This window comes from Symphalangus syndactylus, chromosome 24 (assembly GCF_028878055.3).
Source record: "Symphalangus syndactylus isolate Jambi chromosome 24, NHGRI_mSymSyn1-v2.1_pri, whole genome shotgun sequence".
Taxonomy (NCBI): domain Eukaryota; kingdom Metazoa; phylum Chordata; class Mammalia; order Primates; family Hylobatidae; genus Symphalangus; species Symphalangus syndactylus.
Window position 1 is genome coordinate 45,073,487 of NC_072446.2, and position 19,906 is coordinate 45,093,392.

General features: G+C 53.1%; 2 protein-coding genes across 2 annotated transcripts; both read right to left on the reverse strand.

Moving 5' to 3' along the window:
* Positions 1-1,259: 1,259 nt before the first annotated feature.
* On the reverse strand, positions 1,260-6,373 carry SPEF1 (sperm flagellar 1). The gene is made up of 7 exons (XM_055265316.2): positions 5,281-6,373; positions 3,784-3,895; positions 2,958-3,114; positions 2,714-2,753; positions 2,512-2,572; positions 2,183-2,306; positions 1,260-2,076 (listed from the first exon to the last, which is right to left on the reverse strand). The coding sequence occupies exons 1-7, from the start codon at positions 5,387-5,389 to the stop codon at positions 1,969-1,971; spliced, it is 711 nt and encodes a 236-aa protein (XP_055121291.1). The 5' UTR covers positions 5,390-6,373; the 3' UTR covers positions 1,260-1,968.
* A 1,882-nt stretch (positions 6,374-8,255) lies between these two features.
* On the reverse strand, positions 8,256-11,155 carry CENPB (centromere protein B). Its single transcript, XM_055265315.2, has one exon. It carries the CDS (start codon positions 10,893-10,895, stop codon positions 9,093-9,095), a length of 1,803 nt encoding a protein of 600 aa, XP_055121290.1. The 5' UTR covers positions 10,896-11,155; the 3' UTR covers positions 8,256-9,092.
* Positions 11,156-19,906: the final 8,751 nt, after the last annotated feature.

A 19,906-nucleotide genomic window follows, 5' to 3' on the forward strand; every position in this document is an offset into this window, starting at 1 on the left:
TGGTGGCTCATGCCTGTAATCCCAGCACTTTTGGAGGCCAAGGCAGGTGGATCACTTGAGGTCAGGAGTTCGAGGCCAGCCTAGCCAACATGGTGAAACCTGTCTCTACCAAAAATATAAAAAATTAGCCAGATGTGGTGGCATGCACCTGTAATCCCAGTTACTTGAGAGGCTGAGGCAGGAGAATCACTTGAACTCAGGAGGTGGAGGTTGCAGTGAGCCGAGATCATGCAATTGCACTCCAGCCTGGACGACAGAGTGAGACTCCATTTCAAAAAAAAACAAAACCAAACAAAAAGAGTGTTGCTATGAACGTTGCTGTAACATGTCTCCCAGAACACAGAACACAAGAGCCTAGGTTTCCCTTGGGTATGTGCTGGGTATATGCCTAGGAATAGAATTGTTAGATCTCAGGATGTTTGTTTTGTTTTGAGACAGAGTCTCATTCTGTTGCCCAGGCTGGAGTGCAGTGGTGCGATCTTGGCTCACTGCAACCTCTGCCCCCCGAGCTTCAAGCAATTCTCCTGCCTCAGCTTCCCAAGTAGCTGGGACTACAGGTGCCCACCACCACGCCTGGCTAATTGTTTGTATTTTTAATAGAGATGGGTTTTCACCCTGTTGGCCAGGCTGGTCTTGAACTCCTGGCCTCAAGTGACCCACCTGCCTTGGCCTCCCAAAGTGCTAGGATTACAGGCCTGAGCCACCATGCCCAGCTGGATCTCAGGATTTACAAATGTTCCACATTACTGGTAGTCAGAAAACCGTTAAAGTTAGGGTCATGCCATGGCTGCAGTGTATTGGCCAGGGTTGGGAATAAAGCTTGGTGTCAATCCATTGAAGCTGGGATTGTCTGTGGACAGGGTTGGAGTTGTACAGAGGGCCAAGTTAGGGGTCAGTCCATAAGTAGGGTTGAGGGTGAGTGAGTGGCCACATTTGGGAAGAATTTGAAGCCTGGTTTGGGGTTGGGTTTGGACAAGGTTGGAGAACACTGTGAGGGTGGGTTTGGGGGTCAATCTAAGGCTTAGCCTAACTTCTAACTTAGAAGTTAGGCTGTCATCCTGTGCAAAACCTGACCCCTGGTGATATCATCAACCTACCAAGCTGTGGCCACACAGGACTCAGCCACCCACAACATGAGATCCACTCTGGGTCCAGAAAGCTCTTTCACTCAAGGCGGGGGTGGGGAGATGGAGGACAAGGGAAGAAGAAACTGGCTCCCCTCAGAGATCTATGCAGAAAGAGAAGGCAGGCACAGGAAATAGAACACAACACTAACTTTAATGGGGCAGCCCTGAGCCGTATCCTTCAAACCTTCCCCCTCAGTACCCCGTGCGCGAGGAGGGAGAAGCGACTGCTACAGGCACATTGTCAATGTCCTCCCTACTCCTGGCGATCCCACTCCTCACCCCTTCCTCTCCAGCTGCTGCGGTCTCCGTCGCCGAGGTGGGTCCCGGGTAAGCTCCCAGGAGGGGCAGGGGAGCCCCTCAGAGGCCTGGGGCAGATTTCCCCATGGCTGAGGGCATGGGGAACTAGCCTGGATGGAGACGCCGCCGTCCTCAGAGCTGGGCGGGGACCTGATACTGGGGGTGTGGACAGAGCCAAGGGACCGCCCCCCAAGGCCCAGCGCCGGGAGCTGCAAGGCCGGGACCAAGGTGTTGGAACACTGCTTTGGGGGGCAGGCTAGGTCTCTGCACGTGGCTTCTGGGCTCTGGAAAGCGGTCCATTCTCCTGACCCGGATCTCCGGAGTGGGAGGAGGCGGCTCAGTCCCGGGCCTCCGCTCCTAGAATTTCTGTCCCATCTCCCCCCACGTTCACCCATCCCAAGGAAGGAGGGCACTCGGGCTCCAAGAGGCTCGTGAGAGCAGCGGGCTCCGCTCTCCCAATGGTCTGTCCATCGGTGGGTGGGTGGGGCGCGGCGTCGGGGCTCTTGCGGGTACCGGGGCGTCCCCGCGCGGCCCGGGCCGCCGCTCACCGCTGCTTACGCTCTGCCTGCTGGAGCCGCCGGGAGAGGTCTTCGATCCGCACATTCTTGAGCTGGAGCAGGTGCTCCAGGCGCCTTACCTTCATCTGCAGGACCTAAGCCGCGCCGCGCAGCGCAGGGGTCAAGCCTGACGGCCTGCTCTCTCCTGCCCGGCCTCTGCTGGCCACGAGCCCCCACCCGCAGCCTTCCTAGACCCCTCACCTGCACGTTCTCTTGAGAGGCCAACAGCTCCTGCTCCTTTTCAGCGATCTGGAGGACGAAGCTTGGGTCGCCCTGCAACTCCTGGTTATATGCTGGAGGCCGAGGCGCCGGCGGCCGGTCCCAGCTGGGGTGGGAAGCAGCTTAGCGGAGGCTTGGACCTCGGGCCCTACACTTACCCTTCCAGTGCCCTCGACCAGGCCTTCCCTTCTCTCCCTCTAGCCCCTTTCCTGCTTCCCGACTGTCTCAGGCTCAGCCTACCGGGTCCCCCAACCCCAGCTGTGTGCAGAGATCACCAGCCTGGTGAAGTCGGGAACTCCCAGTTTCTTTACCTGAGCTGACCCCCTCGCTGGGGGTCCGGGGCACCTTCACCTCGGGCATTCTGGGATAAACCTGAGACAGGGCAAGTGGAGGAATGACTATGCTGGAGTCTCATTCTCCTGCTTCCCCCTCCCTACTTCCACTCTCACAAGCGACAGGAAGAACAGAAGGAAAGCTCCACCCAGGACGGAGAAATGGAAAAGGCCACCTTACCCACATCCATGTAGCCACTGCCATCCTGGGGAGCCAGCTCCTGAAAGAACCCCGGGGGTCCGCTGTAAGCCCGGGCTCAGTCATCCCCAAGGAGCCCCATGTCCCTTCCACGGGCCCCCAGGCCAGGCTCTATTAGCCAAGCACCCTCCCCGACACTTATCACCCAGGCTGGCCTTTGTGTGGTCTGGGGAGCGCCACCCACCCAGCCCCCAGAGCAGTGGGAGAAGCTTGAGCGGGGTGGCACCTGTAAGGAGCCCACGCCCTGCTTCCTGCGCCTCTGCCTCTCCTCCAGGCGCTGCCTCAGCGGGATGAGCACCAGCTCCACCACGCCTGGGGTACACTGCGCGATCTTGCGCATCACGTCATCTGGTACTGAAAAGTTCAGCCTCTTTAGTACCTTCCTGAGGGGTAGACACAGGGATAGCAGATTGGGTCCTGGGGAAATGAAGTGAGGGGATGGGGGAGAGGGAAAGGGGCATGGTGGTTGCAGTTCTGAGTGCACAGCCCTGGGGGAGTGAAAGCACATCGCATCTGAGCTTCTTTGTGTGGGTGTCCCAAGGTTCCTTGCCTCCTTCCAAATAGAAGAGTCCCTTGGCCGAGCGCGGTGGCTCACGCTTGTAATCCCAGCACTTTGGGAGGCCGAGGCGGGCGGATCACGAGGTCAGGAGATCGAGACCACAGTGAAACCCCGTCTCTACTAAAAATACAAAAAATTAGCCGGGCGTGGTGGCAGGCGCCTGTAGTCCCAGCTACTGGGAGAGGCTGAGGCAGGAGAATGGCGTGAACCACGGAGGCGGAGCTTGCAGTGAGCCGAGATTGCGCCACTGCACTCCAGCCTGGGTGACAGAGTGAGACTCCGTCTCAAAAAAAAAAAAAAAAAAAAAAAAAAGAGTCTCTTGATTTTGTAATCGGACGAATTCTGTCTGCGTTGACCCTCCCCACCCTGCCACCAAAACAGTCTCAGCCTGGGCAAAGAAGACCATAGGAGATGATGGGGCTGGGGTAGTCCTTCCCGGGAACCCAGGGTGGGGGCTGGAGATTCCCACTCCTGCACCCAGGTGTTCTGCTACCTGTTCAGATGACCCCAGTTGTTGAGCTTCTGCTGGAGAGAGTTGGCGGGGACATAATTGTGCATCTCCACCATCTTGGGGAAGTAAAACTTGATGACCTCTGCAACCAGGACTGAGGGAGAGGGGAGCAGACATGGAAAGTGGGGGCATGGGTAAGGAAGGAGGAGGTGAGAGAAGGTGGGGGTGGGAGAATCAGGCATGGCAGAGTGGTGGAACCCAATGGAGGGGTGGAGATGCAGAAAGGGGAAGGATAAGGAGGGAGACAAAGACATTAAGATTAGTGATAGGTAGAGGAGACTAAGTCTCCAGCATACCTCAGAGGAGCTGCATCCCTTCCCCATTAATTTAGGGATGGGAATACTGAGTCTCTGGTCCTCTAGTAGAGAATGAGTCAGCCAGCACAGGGGCTCACATCTGTAATCCCAACACTTTGGGAGGCTGAGGCGGGCAGATCACCTGAGGCCAGGAGTTCGAGACCAGCCTGGCCAACATGGTGAAACCCCGTCTCTACTAAAAATACAAAAATGAGCCGGGCACGATGGTGCATGTAAACCCAGCTACTTGGGTGGCTGAGGCAGAAGAATCGCTTGAACTCAGGAGGTGGAGGTTGCAGTGAGCTGAGGTCATGCCACTGCACTCCAGCCTGGGTGACAAGAGTGAGACTCTGTCTCAAAAAAAAAAAAAAGAGAATGAGTCTCCAAGAGAGGCTTTCAGGAGCCCAGGGAATTCACATAGATAAATGACGCGCACACACACACACACACACACACTCCAACACCAAAGTTCCAGGAGAGTAAAAGACTCACATAAGCAGAGACACATGTGATAAGATCTTCCTACACATAGATACATAGGGCAGAATGTGTAGACACATAGAACAAACACATGCTAGACACACATAGGCACACATGTAGAACACACATAAACAGAAGCACAAAAAGCCACATATGCATACAGCCTCCCCAAATATACAGATACAGAGATGCATAGAAGTACTTGACATGAAAAGATGACAGATAAGTATTTCTGTCATTGAGACCCCAGGAGACATTCCTAGAAACACAAACACCTTCACAATCACAAAGAAACACATGCACACAAGACCCCCCAATACAGAACTAAACATGTCAACACACGTATGAACACACACATGCTCAGACTCCCACAAGACACAGAACACATAGCAATGAGTTAGCACATACAGAAATGCACAAATACATATGCAGACACATATCTTAATCATTAATGTCCCTGGAGGGAGTTAGAGGCACACCCCCCCACATGCACACAGGATAGAACATGTAGACATACATATATGGACACACATCGTTCACACACAGATGCAAATAGAAAACAAGCACACACGTCTAAAATTTGAAGTCCCAGGAGACAGATTCCTCCCCACTCCCACAAGCACACAAACACAAAGAGTTTGCATAGAGACCCGTTACACACGAACATACAGGACAGAACATGCAGACACACAGAGGCACACACCTCCATCACTAAAGTCCCGGGAGAGGTTTCGCTTGGGCCGGGACAGAGGGATGTTGTCTACCCACAGGTACAGCTGGTGCAGCGCCTCCTCGTCCACGCTGCTCGCCATTGGCGTCCTCAAGGCCTGGCCGCCCCAGCGGTGCCGGGTCCAGCCCCAGCCTCACGACCCTTCAGGCGCTTCCTTTCTCGCCACCACAGAAGCCCATAACTGCCTCTGCCTGCCTAATCCAGAGACTCACGTCCCAGCTGGGGGCGGCCATATTGTTTTCTGAAACCATGGAAACCATCCCCGACTCGCCTGGGAACAAAGACTTCTGGGAGTTGTAGTTTCATCCCCTCCCCGTTACCTCCTCTCAGGCCCGAGCTCTGAAAAGGCGATTAGCTGCCCTTCTTCCCAAGAAAGCATCACTTCTGTGCCCACGCCACCTGGTGACCAGCCACTCATCCATTTTGGGACCAGCCAAAGCTAACCAGGACCCCAGAATTCCTGCATCTGCACCCCTAGAGTGGGGATTCCCCTTCTTGACCCTTTAGCCCTTTAGTCCCAAATGAAGGGAGCACTCCAATGTTTGTCAGCTTTATTTGGGGGTGCATTGTTGATAATCTGCCACCCAAATGGATTGCGTGATACAACTGCTTCCTGCTTTGTCCCTCTCCAAAACTCTATGCTCATGGGGCCATTGCCACTCACCCTTCCCAGCAGTGTTCTAGTGAGGTATTTAATAGGTAACCCAGACTCCCAGGGAGAACACCACAGTTCAAGGCCAGTACCTTGGCAGGTCATTTAACTTCTTAACTCTACTTCCTCCTTTGTGAAATGACAATGGTTCTCACTTATTTGTCCCAAAGCACTCATCTCCCGTCAATGAGCTATTCTTCCATGGATTAGAAATTGATTTCGGGTTGGCTGGGCGCGGTGGCTCACGCTTGTAATCCCAGCACTTTGGGAGGCCGAGGCGGGCGGATCACGAGGTCAGGAGATCGAGACCATGGTGAAACCCCGTCTCTACTAAAAATACAAAAAATTAGCCGGGCGTGGTGGCGGGCGCGTGTAGTCTCAGCTACTCGGAGAGGCTGAGGCAGGAGAATGGCATGAACCCGGGAGGTGGAGCTTGCAGTGAGCCGAGATTGCGCCACTGCACTCCAGCCTGGGTGACAGAGCGAGACTCCGTCTCAAAAAAAAAAAAAAAAAAAAAGAAAAAAAGAAAAGAAATTGATTTCAGGCAAGGCCCAGTGGCTCATGCCTGTAATCCCAGCACTTTGGGAGGCCGAGGCAGGCAGATCACCTGAGGTCAGGAGTTCGAGACCAGCCTGGCCAACATGGCGAAACCCTGTCTCTACTAAAAATACAAAAAAGTTAGCCATGAGTGGTGGTGGATGCCTGTAATCCCAGCCACTGAGGATGCTGAGGCAAGAGAATCGCTTGAACCCAGGAGTCAAAGGTTGCAGTGAGCCAAGATCGCACTATTGCACTCCAGCCTAGGCGATACAGCAGGACTCCGTCTCAAAAAAAAAAAAGAAAAAAAAAAGAAAAGAGAAGAAATTCATTGCAGTACCCAGTTCCATTCCAAAACAGCACTACCCTTAGGAGGGTTAGGAGTATGGGTCCCTCCTTAGTGAAGAGGTACTTCTAGAGTCAGGATGGGAAGAGAGCTTGACTAATGGTGTGGCCTTGGGCACCTGACCAGACCTCTGCCTGGTTTCTCATGGCTTTACCTACCTTATAGGGGCTTTGTGACCATCTAAAGCATTTAGCACAGAGCAGGGGCTATCATTAATGAGACAGTCTCAGTTCCAGCAAGAAGTGTTCTTTTTCACAGGAGACAAATGGAAGTAATTCGCCTTGTTGCAACCTGCGGTGACGTAGCTGGGTTAAACAGGAGCACCTGGGCAAGCAGGCAATGCTCCTGCTCACTCCAGAGCAGGTGGGGCTTCCTTGTGGCCTTCTGGTCTCCAACTCCAGGGCTCGGATTTGGGGCGGGAAGGTAGTGGCAAGGGGGATCCCAACTACTTTTTGTTGTCGCTTCAAAGCCCTCAAGGCCTGGAGGGGATTCCTGAATGCCAGAAGTGCAGGCCAAGAGTGGAAGTCACCCCTATTTCTTGTTTTAAAGTCATATACAGTGGTCTTGATTTTCCACAAGGGGCCATAACCAGGGCAGGCCAGGGACAAGAGATGAACTGGATACTCCCTCATTAACATTCCCAGTGTTGGAGAGGAGAAACTTGGTGGTAAAGCTGGGCCGGGGCTGGGAAGGAAACACAGAAGTGATGTGCCAGCCTCAGGTGAGGTGGGAAAACCGGTTTGGGGCCCAGAGCTGCCAGCCATGCTCAAGCCCAGGCCCTCCCCTGGTTGGAACCGCTGGGGCCTGAGGGCCTCAGTGAGGGAGGGGTAGGGAGGGAGGGGCTGGCTCTGAAAGGAAAAAGGGTAGGATCAGCAAATGGACCTGACCTCACCTTTGTACTGGGGGCCCCCTGGAAGGCACTGCACAGGGAGTTACCAACCATCCTCTGCAACCTGTTCCTAGCAATTTCACCTTCCTCCTGCCACTGTGCCTAGAGGTGGCCACCAGGCTTGGAGATGCCAATCACTGAAAGGCCTAAAGGGCTCCCTCTTAAGGCACCAAAGGTAAACCAAAGGGTGCCCTGTATGCCCCTCCAAACTCCAATCCGGACCCCAAAAGCTGCCCCAACACTCCTTTCTTTCTGTCCTGACCCCACTCCTGCAAAGGCCTTCAAACCAGCCTCGGTAGGCCTAGTCCCTACGTGCATATTGATTTGCCCCCCGAGACTGATGGCTCCCTCCCTCCTGCCCCAGCCAAGTGACCCCAAGCTTGAGGTCTCCTCCTGCCCCTCTTCCAGTCAGGGCAACCCTCTCAACACTTGCTTCCATGTCCCACCAGAGCAAGGACCAAAGGGAGCCAGGACGAATATGTCCCCCAAGACAGACGCAAGCCCAGACCATGAAGGATGCACCCTTGGCTGTTAAAATGTTCACCCCCACAAAAGGGGAGTGGACAGATTTATTGAAATCAAACTGGGAAAGGAGCAGCTGGACGGCTGGACTCTGGGCCCAGCCCCAGGCCCCTCTGCCCAGGATGGGGCCCTGCCAGAGAGGGAGGAGAGGCATGGGGCCTGCAGCTGCCCACAAGGGAAGCGCCCTGTGTCACTCCCACGGTGGGGGGCCTCTTGGAAATCTCCAATCTGGAAAGAAAAACCAAGGGCCAAAGTCACATGGACAGGGCCAGAGAAAGGGACTGGGGAGGTGGAAAGCAGGCAGAAGCAGGCTCAGGAGCCCGCGGTGAGTTAAACTGTGCTTCTCGAGGCGGCCTGGGGGGTGGGTGTGGGGGCTGCCAGCCTTGCAGGGGGCCTAGGCTGGACCTTCTTCTGGAGCCCTTCCCAGAATGGCTTTGGGGTCCCCCCCCACCAAAGACCTGGCGTGGATGGCAGAGGGGAGAGGCACTCTCCGGCCGGGAACCTCCAGGGCCCATCCCTGGCTGCTGCTGTGGCTAGTCCACTGAGGGCACGGTGTGGTAGCACCGGACAGCTCCCCACCCGCCCCACCTGGTCCCCTGAGCCCAGGGCCAAATGGGGAGGAAAGAGGATTCTGAGAAAGAGGCAATAAGCAGGCAGTGAGGCTGACCTCAGCCCCGGGCCTGGCCGAGGTGACTGGGCCTTTTGCAGGGCCAGGGGAAGCATTACTGAAGGATCTGGGGCTCTGCACTCTGGCTCCATGCACAGCGGGTGCCCAGAGAGTCCTCTGCCCTGGGGTGGTGCTGCCAATCTAGGCTGGGGGCACAGCTAGGTCCAGTGACTCAGCTTTGATGTCCAAGACCCCGAACTCCCGCCTGCCTGGCGTGGTTCTTCCTGGTCACATGAACCAGATCGTGTTCCAAGTGGAGGATGTGGCTCTGCACGCGGTCGTCAATGGGAAAGGAGGTCAGGTACCTCTTGACCATGGCAAAGTAAGCCATGGCCTCCCCAAAGCTGGGTACAGGCACCTCATCACCATCCTCCTCCTCATCATCATCGTCTTCATCTTCATCATCTTCTTCCTCATCGTCCTCCTCTTCCTCACTGTCCGAATCAGAGTCCTCCCCACCTTCCAGGAAATGCAGAGTAGGGCACTGGGCCTCTTCCTGGGTACCATAACCCCCGAAGCTGCCACCGGCCTCCACTACTCCCTGGGCCCAGTCCTCAGCCTCCAAGCCCTCGGAGGAGCTCTCATCTTCCTCCTCTTCTTCATCACTGTCATCAACATCACCCTCCTCCTCCACCTCCTCTTCCTCCCCCAATTCCTCTCCTTCCCCTCCTTCCTCCTCCTCCTCCTCTCCTTCCTCCTCCTCTTCCTCTCCTTCACCCTCTTCCTCCTCCTCTTCTTCTTCCTCCTCCTCCTCTTCCTCTCCCTCACTCTTGAGGGAAGTGGTGATGGTGGCATTAGGGCCACCCCCAAAGCCAGCCTCACGAAAGCAGGCGGCTATGTCCGAAGGCTCCACTGCCTGCCAGGCGGCAGCCACAAAGTGCAGGGCCTCCGTGAGACCCAGCTGCAGGCCTGAGCGATCCTGGCCTTCTAGCGCGGCCATGGCCTTGAGCAGCATGGCCTGGCGGTAGTGGCCCTTCACCTGCTGGACCACTCCCCTCTCCAGCGGATGCACGGTGCCCGGCGGGAAGAAGGCCAGCTGCACATGCCGCAGGCCCGAGGTGTCCAAGGACTGGGCAGCCAAGCGGCCGGCCAGCAGTAGGACCCGGCGAGACTCTGCAGCCATTCGGGTGTCCAGGGCCTTCAAGTACTTGGCCAGGGCCTGGGTGGTGACACCACCCTTGGAGTTGGCGGTGTAGTCGCAGGGCAGGCCGGCTTGGCCTGCGCGGGGCTTGGCCGACTTGCCGGCCACCAGCGGGGGCAGCTTCTCGCTGCCGTCGGCATTGGCGCATAGCAGGACGCTTAGGCGCTGGGTGGCTTGACGCGGCCGTCCGTCGCCTCCGCACAGCCCCGCGGCCTGGTTGGGCAGGAAGTCGTACCATAGACTGGTCTCAGTGGCGCTGAACACGTCCTGCGAGGCGTAGCCCTCGGCCACCGACGGCGGCTGCTCCTCCAGAGCGCGCCAACCAGTAGTGCTCCCGCCACTGCCCTCCGAGGGCACCGCGGCCGGGCTGGCAGGCGCCGCCGGGGTGCGGGGGGTAGCGTTTCGCGCGCGGGCGCGGGCCACGCCGCTGCAGGACACCACGCCGTGGCGCCGGCGGAAGCGGTCCAGCCAGCCGTTGGAGGCGGTGAAGTCGTCCATGCCCAGCTCCTCGGCTATGCGCAGCGCCTTCTCCTTGAGGATGATGCCCTTGACCGGCAGGCCGGCGGCGCGGATCTGCTGGAACCAGGCGATGAGCAAGCCCTCGAGCTTGTCGTAGGGAGACAGCTTGTTGGTCTTGCGGCAGGTGGAGGCCACCCCGTACTTGCGCTCCGACGCCAGGATGGCGCGCTTGTTCTTCAGGATCGTGCTCAGCGTGGACGGCGGGATGTTGAAGCGCCGCGCGATCTCGCCCTTGCGCAGGTCCGGATTCTCCTCCACCTCCTGGATGATCCGTGACTTCTCCCGGAACGTCAGCTGTCGCCGCTTGGGGCCCATCCCGGCGCGCCCCCCGCCCCGGGGCCCGGCGCCGCCGCCGCCGCCCCGGGGCGGGGGGCCCGGGTCCGTGGCGGGGGGCACCTGGCGGCCTCTCCCGCGCGCCCCGCCCGAGACAAAGCGGCTCGCGGGCGCGGCGGCGGGGCGATGACCCGGCCGGGCCGGGGGCACCTCCGGAGGCGCCGGCGGGCGCGTCGCCGGGCGGCGGGCGGCAGGCGACGGGCGCAGGCGAGGGCGGGCGGCGCGGGCGCGGAAGGCAGGAAGTGCCGCGGCGCGGGGAGCTGGGAGCACGGCGAGCGGGGCGGAGCGGGCGGAGCGGGTGGAGCGGGATCTCGCGGGAAGCGCGGGGATGCCCGGCGCCTCCTCCCAGCCCTCCGCGCCCACCCCCTTCCCGCCGCCAGGACATACCGCAGGGGGGCGCTGCGGCCTGCTGGACCTGCCCGTGCTGCGGCCTCCGGCGACCCGGCAGCGACGCGGGCGGGGACGCGGTGCATCGCTACTGCGCCCGGCGGACAGCGACTTGCGACTCAAAAAGAGTAAAAATCAGGGTTTTTGTTTTTTAAATTAAGGTAAAAATAACGCACTTTTTTTTTTTTTTTTGCGGAAACTGAAAAATTCAAGAAGTTGAAAAACGCTTTTCACATCACCTGGAGAGATGCACAGGTGACATTTTGATACATTTCCTTCCAGTCTTTTCTCTAGATGCATGTAGTTTTCTTTTTTAAAATTTAGTATATAAAACTGGCATCAGACTGTATAGACTGTATATCTGGCATCTCCTGCTGTTTTACCTGGCATCAAGTAGTGAGAATTTTGCCATATCGGTAAGTATTGCCAACACGCTTTTTAATGATTGTGTAGCATTCCAGCTATGAATGAACACTAGCGTATGTAATCTATTGTTACACACTTATTTTTAAAATCAGCGTTACAGTTGTAAATCTATTTGATGTTGCTAATGACATTTTTAAAGTTCTGGTAATCCCACAACCCATAGATAAACACTCATAATATCTTGGTGTGTCACTTTCTGGGCTTTTCTATGCATATAGCCATAAATGTATGTGTTGCACTTACAGAAATAACGTCATGTATATACATAAGTGAATCCTGAAGCCTCCCTCTCCTCAGCAAAACATTAAAATGCCAAGCTCTTAAAACAATGAATGTATAGCTGTGTTTTTAAAAATCTCTTAGGGCAGCACCAAGGGGAACTCCAGCATTGGCAGAGGGGAAGGCTGTGACCCAGGGGGACAGGCTGAGGACCTGGGGCTGGATGAAGCTGTGAGTGAGTGTAGACAAAGAAGAAAAGAGGACCAAGGACAGTGCCCCGGGTCCTTCAAGGTTAAGGGCTCAAGAAAGAGGCCAGGTGCAGTGGCTCACATCTGTAATCCCAGCACTTTAGGATGCCGAAGCAGGCAGACCACCTGAGGTCAGGAGTTCAAGACCAGCCTGGCCAATATAGTGAAACTCCGTCTCTACTAAAAATACAAAAAATTAGCCAAGTGTGGTGGCACTCACCTGTAGTCCCAGCTATTTGGGAGGCTGAGGCAGGAGAATTGCTTGAGCCTGGGAGGCAGAGGTTGCAGTGAGCCAAGATCATGCCACTGCACTCCAGCCTGAGCAAAAGAGTGAGACTGCATCTCAAAAAAAAAAAAGAAAGAAAGAAAGAAAAAGAAAGAAAGAACCAAATAGAGACTCTTGAAGTGGAGGAGCCCCTGAAGCAGGAGAAAAACCAGGCTACTGTGGCATTCTAGAAGCCAAAAGAAGAAAGCGTAACTTACTGCTGTTTTAGTGCAAATTTCTGTTTTCGTGTGTTTCTTGGCCATTTGAATCCTGTGAATTTTCTAGTCATATCCTTTGACCATGTGTTTGTCTTTTTCTTGACTTTTAGGAGCTCTTTGCATGCTCTGAAGAAAAGATCTTTGTTAAGTATGTTGCAAATATTTTCTCCCAGTCTGCCACTTGTCTGACTTAGCTTAGGGAATCTTTTGGATATGAGAAGTTTTTAATCTTCAACCTGTCAATTTTTTCCTTATTGCTTCGGGGTTTTGCGTCTTACTTAGAGAGGCCTTCCCTATCCCTGAGATATAAAAGATATTCTTTTGGCCGGGCGCGGTGGCTCAAGCCTGTAATCTCAGCACTTTGGGAGGTCGAGGCGGGCGGATCACAAGGTCAGGAGATCGAGACCATCCTGGCTAACACGGTGAAACCCCATCTCTACTAAAAATACAAAAAATTAGCCGGGCGTGTTGGCGGGCGCCTGTAGTCCCAGCTACTTGGGAGGCTGAGGCAGGAGAATGGCGTGAACCCGGGAGGCGGAGCTTGCAGTGAGCCGAGATCGCACCACTGCACTCCAGCCCGGGGGACAGAGAAAGACTCCGTCTCAAAAAAAAAAAAAAAAAAAAAAAAAAACATATTCTTTTAATCTCAAGGTCCGAAAGAACACGTGGGAGACTTTCCCAGAGCACTGCTTGGCCCAAGAGGAGTGTGTGGTCACTGGGCAAAAATGAATCTAAGATTATCTGGATGAGAACTCCTTGCCATGCATCTTTTCTTTCTTTCCTCTCTTTCATCCCTTTCCTTCTTTCTTTCCTTGCTTCATTCCTTCCTTCCCTTCTTTCTCTCTCTCTCTTTCTCTCTTTTCCTTCCTTTCCTTCCTTCTTTTCTTCCTTCCTTTCTCTTCCTTTCCTCTCCTATGGCCCCTCCTTGGTGCCATACAAAGGGCATTGGCACAACCACTTCTAGGACAGAAAAGCCACACCCATCGTATGCTGATATCATAGCCATTTCCAGATACCTCGTCTACCCTTTGCTTGTAGCAGTGCACGGGGCCCATTTCCATCCCCTCTCAAGTGACCACTTCCCCCAGCAATCCATCTGAGGCCCTGGGCTCCCCTACCTCTTTCTGTAAGTTCCAGCTTTCTGCTTTTAGGACTGTTTGGGAAATCCATAACTCACCTTCTCTTCTGTTGGTCCAGCCTGCCCAAAGCTGTCCTTCAGGACCCTCAGCAAGCTTTCCATTCTCTTTTTGTTTGTTTATTTGAGACAGGGTCTAGCTCTGTCACCCAGGATGGAGTACAGTTGCACGATCATAGTTCATTGCAGCCTCAGTCTCCTCAGTAGCTAGGACTACAGGCACAAGACACCATGCCCGGCTGATTTTTAATTTTTTTTTTTGTTTGAGATGGAGTCTCACTCTGTTGCTCAGGCTGGAGTGCAGTGCACGATCTCAGCTCACTGCAACCTCCTCCTCCCTGGTTCAAGCAATTCTCCTGCTTCAGCCCCTAGTCTCAAACTCCTGAACTCAAGTGATCTGCCTACCTTGGCCTCCCAAAGTGCTGGGATTACAGCCGTGAGCCACCTCACCCGGCCAAAAAATAATAATAAATAATAAATAATAAAAATAAAGAAAACAACATTGACCAGGCGCGGTGGCTCACACCTGTAATCCCAGCACTTTGGGAGGCCGAGGCGGGCAGATTACGAGGTCAGGAGATTGAGACCATCCTGGCTAACACGGTGAAACCCCGTCTCTATTAAAAATACAAAAAATTAGCCGGGCACGGTGGCAGGCGCCTGTAGTCTGAGCTACTCAGGAGGCTGAGGCAGGAGAGTGGCGTGAACCCGGGAGGCGGAGCTTGCAGTGAGCCGAGATCGCGCCACTGCACTCCAGCCTGGGCGACAGAGCAAGACTCCATCTCAAAAAAAAAAAAAAAAAAAAAAAAAAAAAAAATTAGCTAGGCATAGTGGCTTGCGCCTGTAGTCCTAGCTCCTAGGGAGGCTGGGGTGGGTGGGAGGATCACCTGAGCCCAGGAGCATGAGGCTGCAATGAACTATGATTGCACCACCGCATTACAGCTTGGGTAACAAACTTTGTTTTGAAAGAAAGGAAGAAAAAGAAAGAAGGAAAGAAGGAAGGAAAGGAAAGGCAGAGATTGCAGTGAGCCGAGATTACGGCACTGTACTCTAACCTGGGTGACAGAGTGGGACTCCGTCTCAAAAAAAAAAGAAAAAAAAAGTTTTATTAAGATATATTTCAAAAAGCATACACTTCACCCATTTAAAGTGTACAGTTCACAGATATGCTCAACTGTCACCACAGTCCATTTTGGAATATCTTTTTTTTTTTTTTGAGACCAAGTCTCACTCTGTTGCCCAGGCTGGAGTGCAGTGGCTCGATCTCAGCTCACTTCAACTTCAACCTCCACCTCCCAGGTTCAAGAAACTCAGTCTCAAAAAAAAAAAAAAAAAGATTTGCTTAAAAGTTAACATCTCGGGCTGAGCGCGGTGGCTCATGCCTGTCATCCCAGCACTTTGGGAGGCCGAGGCGGGAGGATCACGAGGTCAGGAGATCGAGATCATCCTGGAAACCCTGTCTCTACTAAAAATAAAAAAAAATTAGCCGGGCTTGGTGGTGAGTGCCTGTAATCCCAGCTACTCGGGAGGCTAAGGCAGGAGAATTGCTTGAACCCGAGAGGTGGAGGTTGCAGTGAGCTGAGATCATGTCACTGCACTCCAGCCTGAGTGACAGAGCAAGACTCTGTCTCAAAAAATAATAATAATGATAATCAAAAAAATTATACCTGTTCTTTGAAAAATATTTTAAAATACAGAATATTTTGAAGATAAAAACATTTAATCTTTATTTCCACCACTCAAAGAATATCCTTGTAGAATGTTTTCACATGCATATTGTGTGGGGGTTTTTTTTATTTTATTTTTTTTGAGACAGAGTCTAGCTCTGTCGCCCAGGCTGGAGTGCAGTGGCGCGATCTCAGCTCACTGCAAGCTCCGCCTCCCAGGTTCATGCCAATCTCTTGCTTCAGCCTCCCAAGTAGCTGGAACTACAGGCGCCCACCACCACGCCTGGCTAATTTTTTTGTATTCTTTTTAGCAGAGACGGGGTTTCACCATGTTAGCCACGATGGTCTCAATCTCCTGACCTCGTGATCCACCCGCCTCGGCCTCCCAAAGTGCTGGGATTACAGGTGTGAGCCACTGCGCCCAGCCATGCATATTGTGTTTAATGGGACTACACTTGGCATAATATTTCGTAGCCCATATTGTGAACATCTTTTCATGTCGATAAATAGCTACATCAGTGAATTTCACACTTTTTTTTTTTTGAGACAGTGTCTCGCTCTGTCACCCAACCTGGAGTGCAGTGGCTCAATTACTACTCACTGCTTCACTGCTGCCTCAGCCTCCCAGGCTAAAGCAATTTTCCCACCTCAGCCTGCAGGGTAGCTGGGACTACAGGCATCCACCACCATGGCGGGCTAATTTTTGGTTTTTTTTTTGTTTTTTTTTTTTTTTTTTGCTTTTTTTGAGATGGAGTTTCACTCTTGTCACCCAGGCTAGAGTGCAGTGGCGCAATGTCAGCTCACTGCAACCTCCGCCTCATGGGTTCAGTCAGTTCTCCTGCTCAGCCTCCCAAGTAGCTAGGATTATAGGCGCCAACCACTACACCTGGCTAATTTTTGTATTTTTAGTACAGACAGGGTTTCACCATATTGGCCAGGCTGGTCTCGAACTCCTGACCTCAGGTGATCCACCTGCCTGGGCCTCCTAAAGTGTTGGGATTACAGGCGTGAGCCACCGCACCTGGCCTAATTTTTGTATTTTTTGTAGAGACAGAGTTTCACCATGTTGCCCAGGCTGGTCTCGAACTCCTGAGCTCAAGCGATTCTTCCTCCTTGGCCTCCCAAAGTGCTGGGATTATAGGCATGAGCCACCACCCACACTTCTTTTACTCTAGGAATCTTTTGTTCAAAAGTCCATTTGCTATGATCTCAATATGTAGTCTTTCAATAATGAACAATTATTGACCCCCTACCAAGCAGGCATCCCCACCCACCTGCCCATTCTCCTTAAAGGTTGCAGGTATTGCACAGTGCAGAGGAATCACCTCCCCTACTGAAGACAATAACTCTATGAACTTACATCTGTGTGTACTTTTATCATCTCCTTAAGAGAAATGCTGAGAAGTGGGATATTAGGGTCAGGGGTCAACTTTGGTCTTGAACCAAAGTTCTGGGAGCAAGGTTCTGGGAGCCCGGGAGAGAGGTAAATGATTTGGTCCTTGTCCTTCAATAGCCCAGTCAGCTTGAGATGAGATTCAAGAAAGGGAAAAGGAGATCTCAATACTTAATGCTACTGGGCGTGGTGGCTCATGCCTGTAATCCCAGCACTTTTGGAGACTGAGGCGGGTGGATCGCTTAAGCCCAGGAGTTCAAGACCAGCCTGGGCAACATGACAAAACCCAGTCTCTCCAAAAAATACAAAAATGTGCCAAGTGCAGTGGCATGCGCCTATAGTCACAGCTACTTGGGAGGCTGAGGTGGGAGGATTGCTTGAGCTCAGGAGACAGGTTGCAGTGAGCCGAGATTTAACACTGCACTCCAGCCTGGGTGACAGAGAGACTTGGACTCAAAACAAAAACAGAAAAAAAACTAAATGCTGTGCCTCCCATCAGTTCCTCCCTAGGAATTCATCTTGTAGGTAGCACACAGACACATAAGGGCATACTTACTGCATCATTGTAAAAGCTCATATCCTAAACGTTCAGCATTAGGGGCTTGAGTAAATATATATTGTTATGGTACTAATATGGATCCATCTCCAAGTAAGATGAAGAGAGGTATAGAACAATGGTTTTTATTTTTATTTATTTATTTATTTTTGAGACAGAATCTCACTTTGTCACCCAGGCTGGAGTGCAGTGGCACGATCTTGGCTCACTGCAACCTCCGCCTCCTGGGTTCAGGTGATTCTCCTGCCTCAGATTCCCAAGTAGCTGGGATTACAGGCGCACGCCACCATGCCTGGCTAATTTTTGTATTTTTAGTAGAGATAGGGTTTCACCATGTTGCCCAGGCTGATCTTGAACTCCTGACCTCAGGTGATCCACCTACCTTGGCCTCCCAAAGTACTGGGATTACAGGTGTGAGCCAGCATGCCAGCCTAGAACAATGTTCGTATGCTGTTTGTATATTCTTTAAAATACAGACGGATTTACACTTGTTAAGATATAGACCTGCAGCCACTAACCCTAAGTGGCCATTGAACTATTAATTTATTTATTTTTATGTTTAGAATCAAAGTCTTACTCTGTTGCCCAGGCTGGAGTGCAGTGGTGGAATTATGGCTCACTGCAGACTCAAACTCCTGGGCTCAAGCTATCCTCCTACCTCAGCCTCCAGAGTCACTTGGATTTTTTGTTTGTTTGTCTGTTTTTGAGATGGAGTCTTGCTCTTTTCGCCCAGGCTGGAGTGCCATGGCGTGATCTTGGCTCACTGCAACCTCCGCCTCCCAGGTTCAAGCGATTCTCCTGCCTCAGCCTCCCGAGTAGCTGGGATTACAGGTGCGTGCCACCAGGCCCAGCTAATGTTTGTATTTTTAGTAGAGACGGGTTTTCACAATGTCGGCCAGGCTGGTCTCAAACTCCTGACCTTGTGATCCACCTGCCTCAGCCTCCCAAAGTGCTGGGATTACAGGTGTGAGCCACCGCGCCCAGCGAGTCACTTGGATTATAGGCAGGGGCCACCATGCCGGACTAAGTTTTTTAAAAATGTTTTGTAGAGACAAGGTTTCACCATATTGCCCAAGCTGGTCTTGAATTACTAGCCTCAGGCAATTCTCCTGCATCAGGCTCTGGAGTTGCTGGGATTATAGGTGTGAGCCACAGTGCCAGCACTATTGAGCCCTTTAAATGTTGCAAGTACAAATTGAGACGTGCTGGGTGTGTAAAATGCATATTACGGTTTGAAGACTTGGTATCCAAAAAAGTATGTAAAATATCACATTAATTTATATTGATAACATGTCGAATAATATTTTGAATACATTACATTGAATAAAATATTACAGTAATTTCATGTTTCTTTTTTACTGTTTTAAATGTGGCTACTATAATATTTTAAATTATGTATGTGGGCCAGGCACAGTGGCTCACGCCTGTAATCCTAGCACTTTGGGAGGCCGAGGTGGGTGGATCACCTGAGGTCAGGAGTTTGAGACCAGCCTGGCCAATATGGCAAAACCCTGTCTCTACTGAAAATACAAAATTGGCCAGGAATGGTGGTGGGCACCTGTAATCCCAGATACTCGGGAGGCTGAGGCAGGAAAATCACTTGAACCCAGGAGGCGGAGAGCCGAGATCATGCCACTGTACTCCAGCCTGGGCGACAGGGCGACTCCATCTCAAACAAACAAAAAAACCCAGAACCCCTCTGTGGTCTTGCCCACCTCCCCCCTCACTGGCCCAGAGGTGACCTGACTGGAATTTCAAGGGATTCAATAGTATAATGCCTGCCCTGCCACACACACCCTGTGCAGATGTATGTTGGCTGGGTGGGGGGTGGGGGGGATACCTGTTGTGTTTATTTTGAAAATGCAAATCTCGGGGCAGTTTTATTTCTGGTTTTTGGGCTGGGTGGCTTCACAAGGGCACTTCCCCCTTCCCTCCTGGCACTAAGGGCAGTCACATCCTCACTGGAAGTAGTGGCTGGAGGTCCAGGGCATGACCCCTGACCCAGGGAGGATGAACCGGAAATTCAGTCTTGCAGAGCCCTCTGCACAGCACAGGAGCTAGGCAAAATGTAGAGAAAAGGAAAGGTCACGGTTCCCACCTTGGCCACCCCTCTCAGATGGGGCTGGGGTCTTCCCCTCCCCTTCAGATGCATTGGCCCACTCAACCCCCCAGCACCAGGCCCTCCCTTTTGCCACTGCCATCCAATGCACCTTGGGTCCGGGTGGCTGGGACTGCACGAGAAGGGGTGCTCCTGCCTTGCTGAGCTGCAGCCCGCCCCCCACACCACCACCCGCCCAGCCAGAGGCCACTTCTAACCTGGGGAGACGGGATGCGAAAGCTGCTCACTACCCACTGGCTTTTGGGTGCAGCCTCCTGGAACAAGAGGCCTGGAAAACTAGCGGGGCTGGAAGGCATTTAGAAAATTGGAAGATGGGCCGGGCACAGTGGCTCATGCCTGTAATCCCAGCACTTTGGGAGG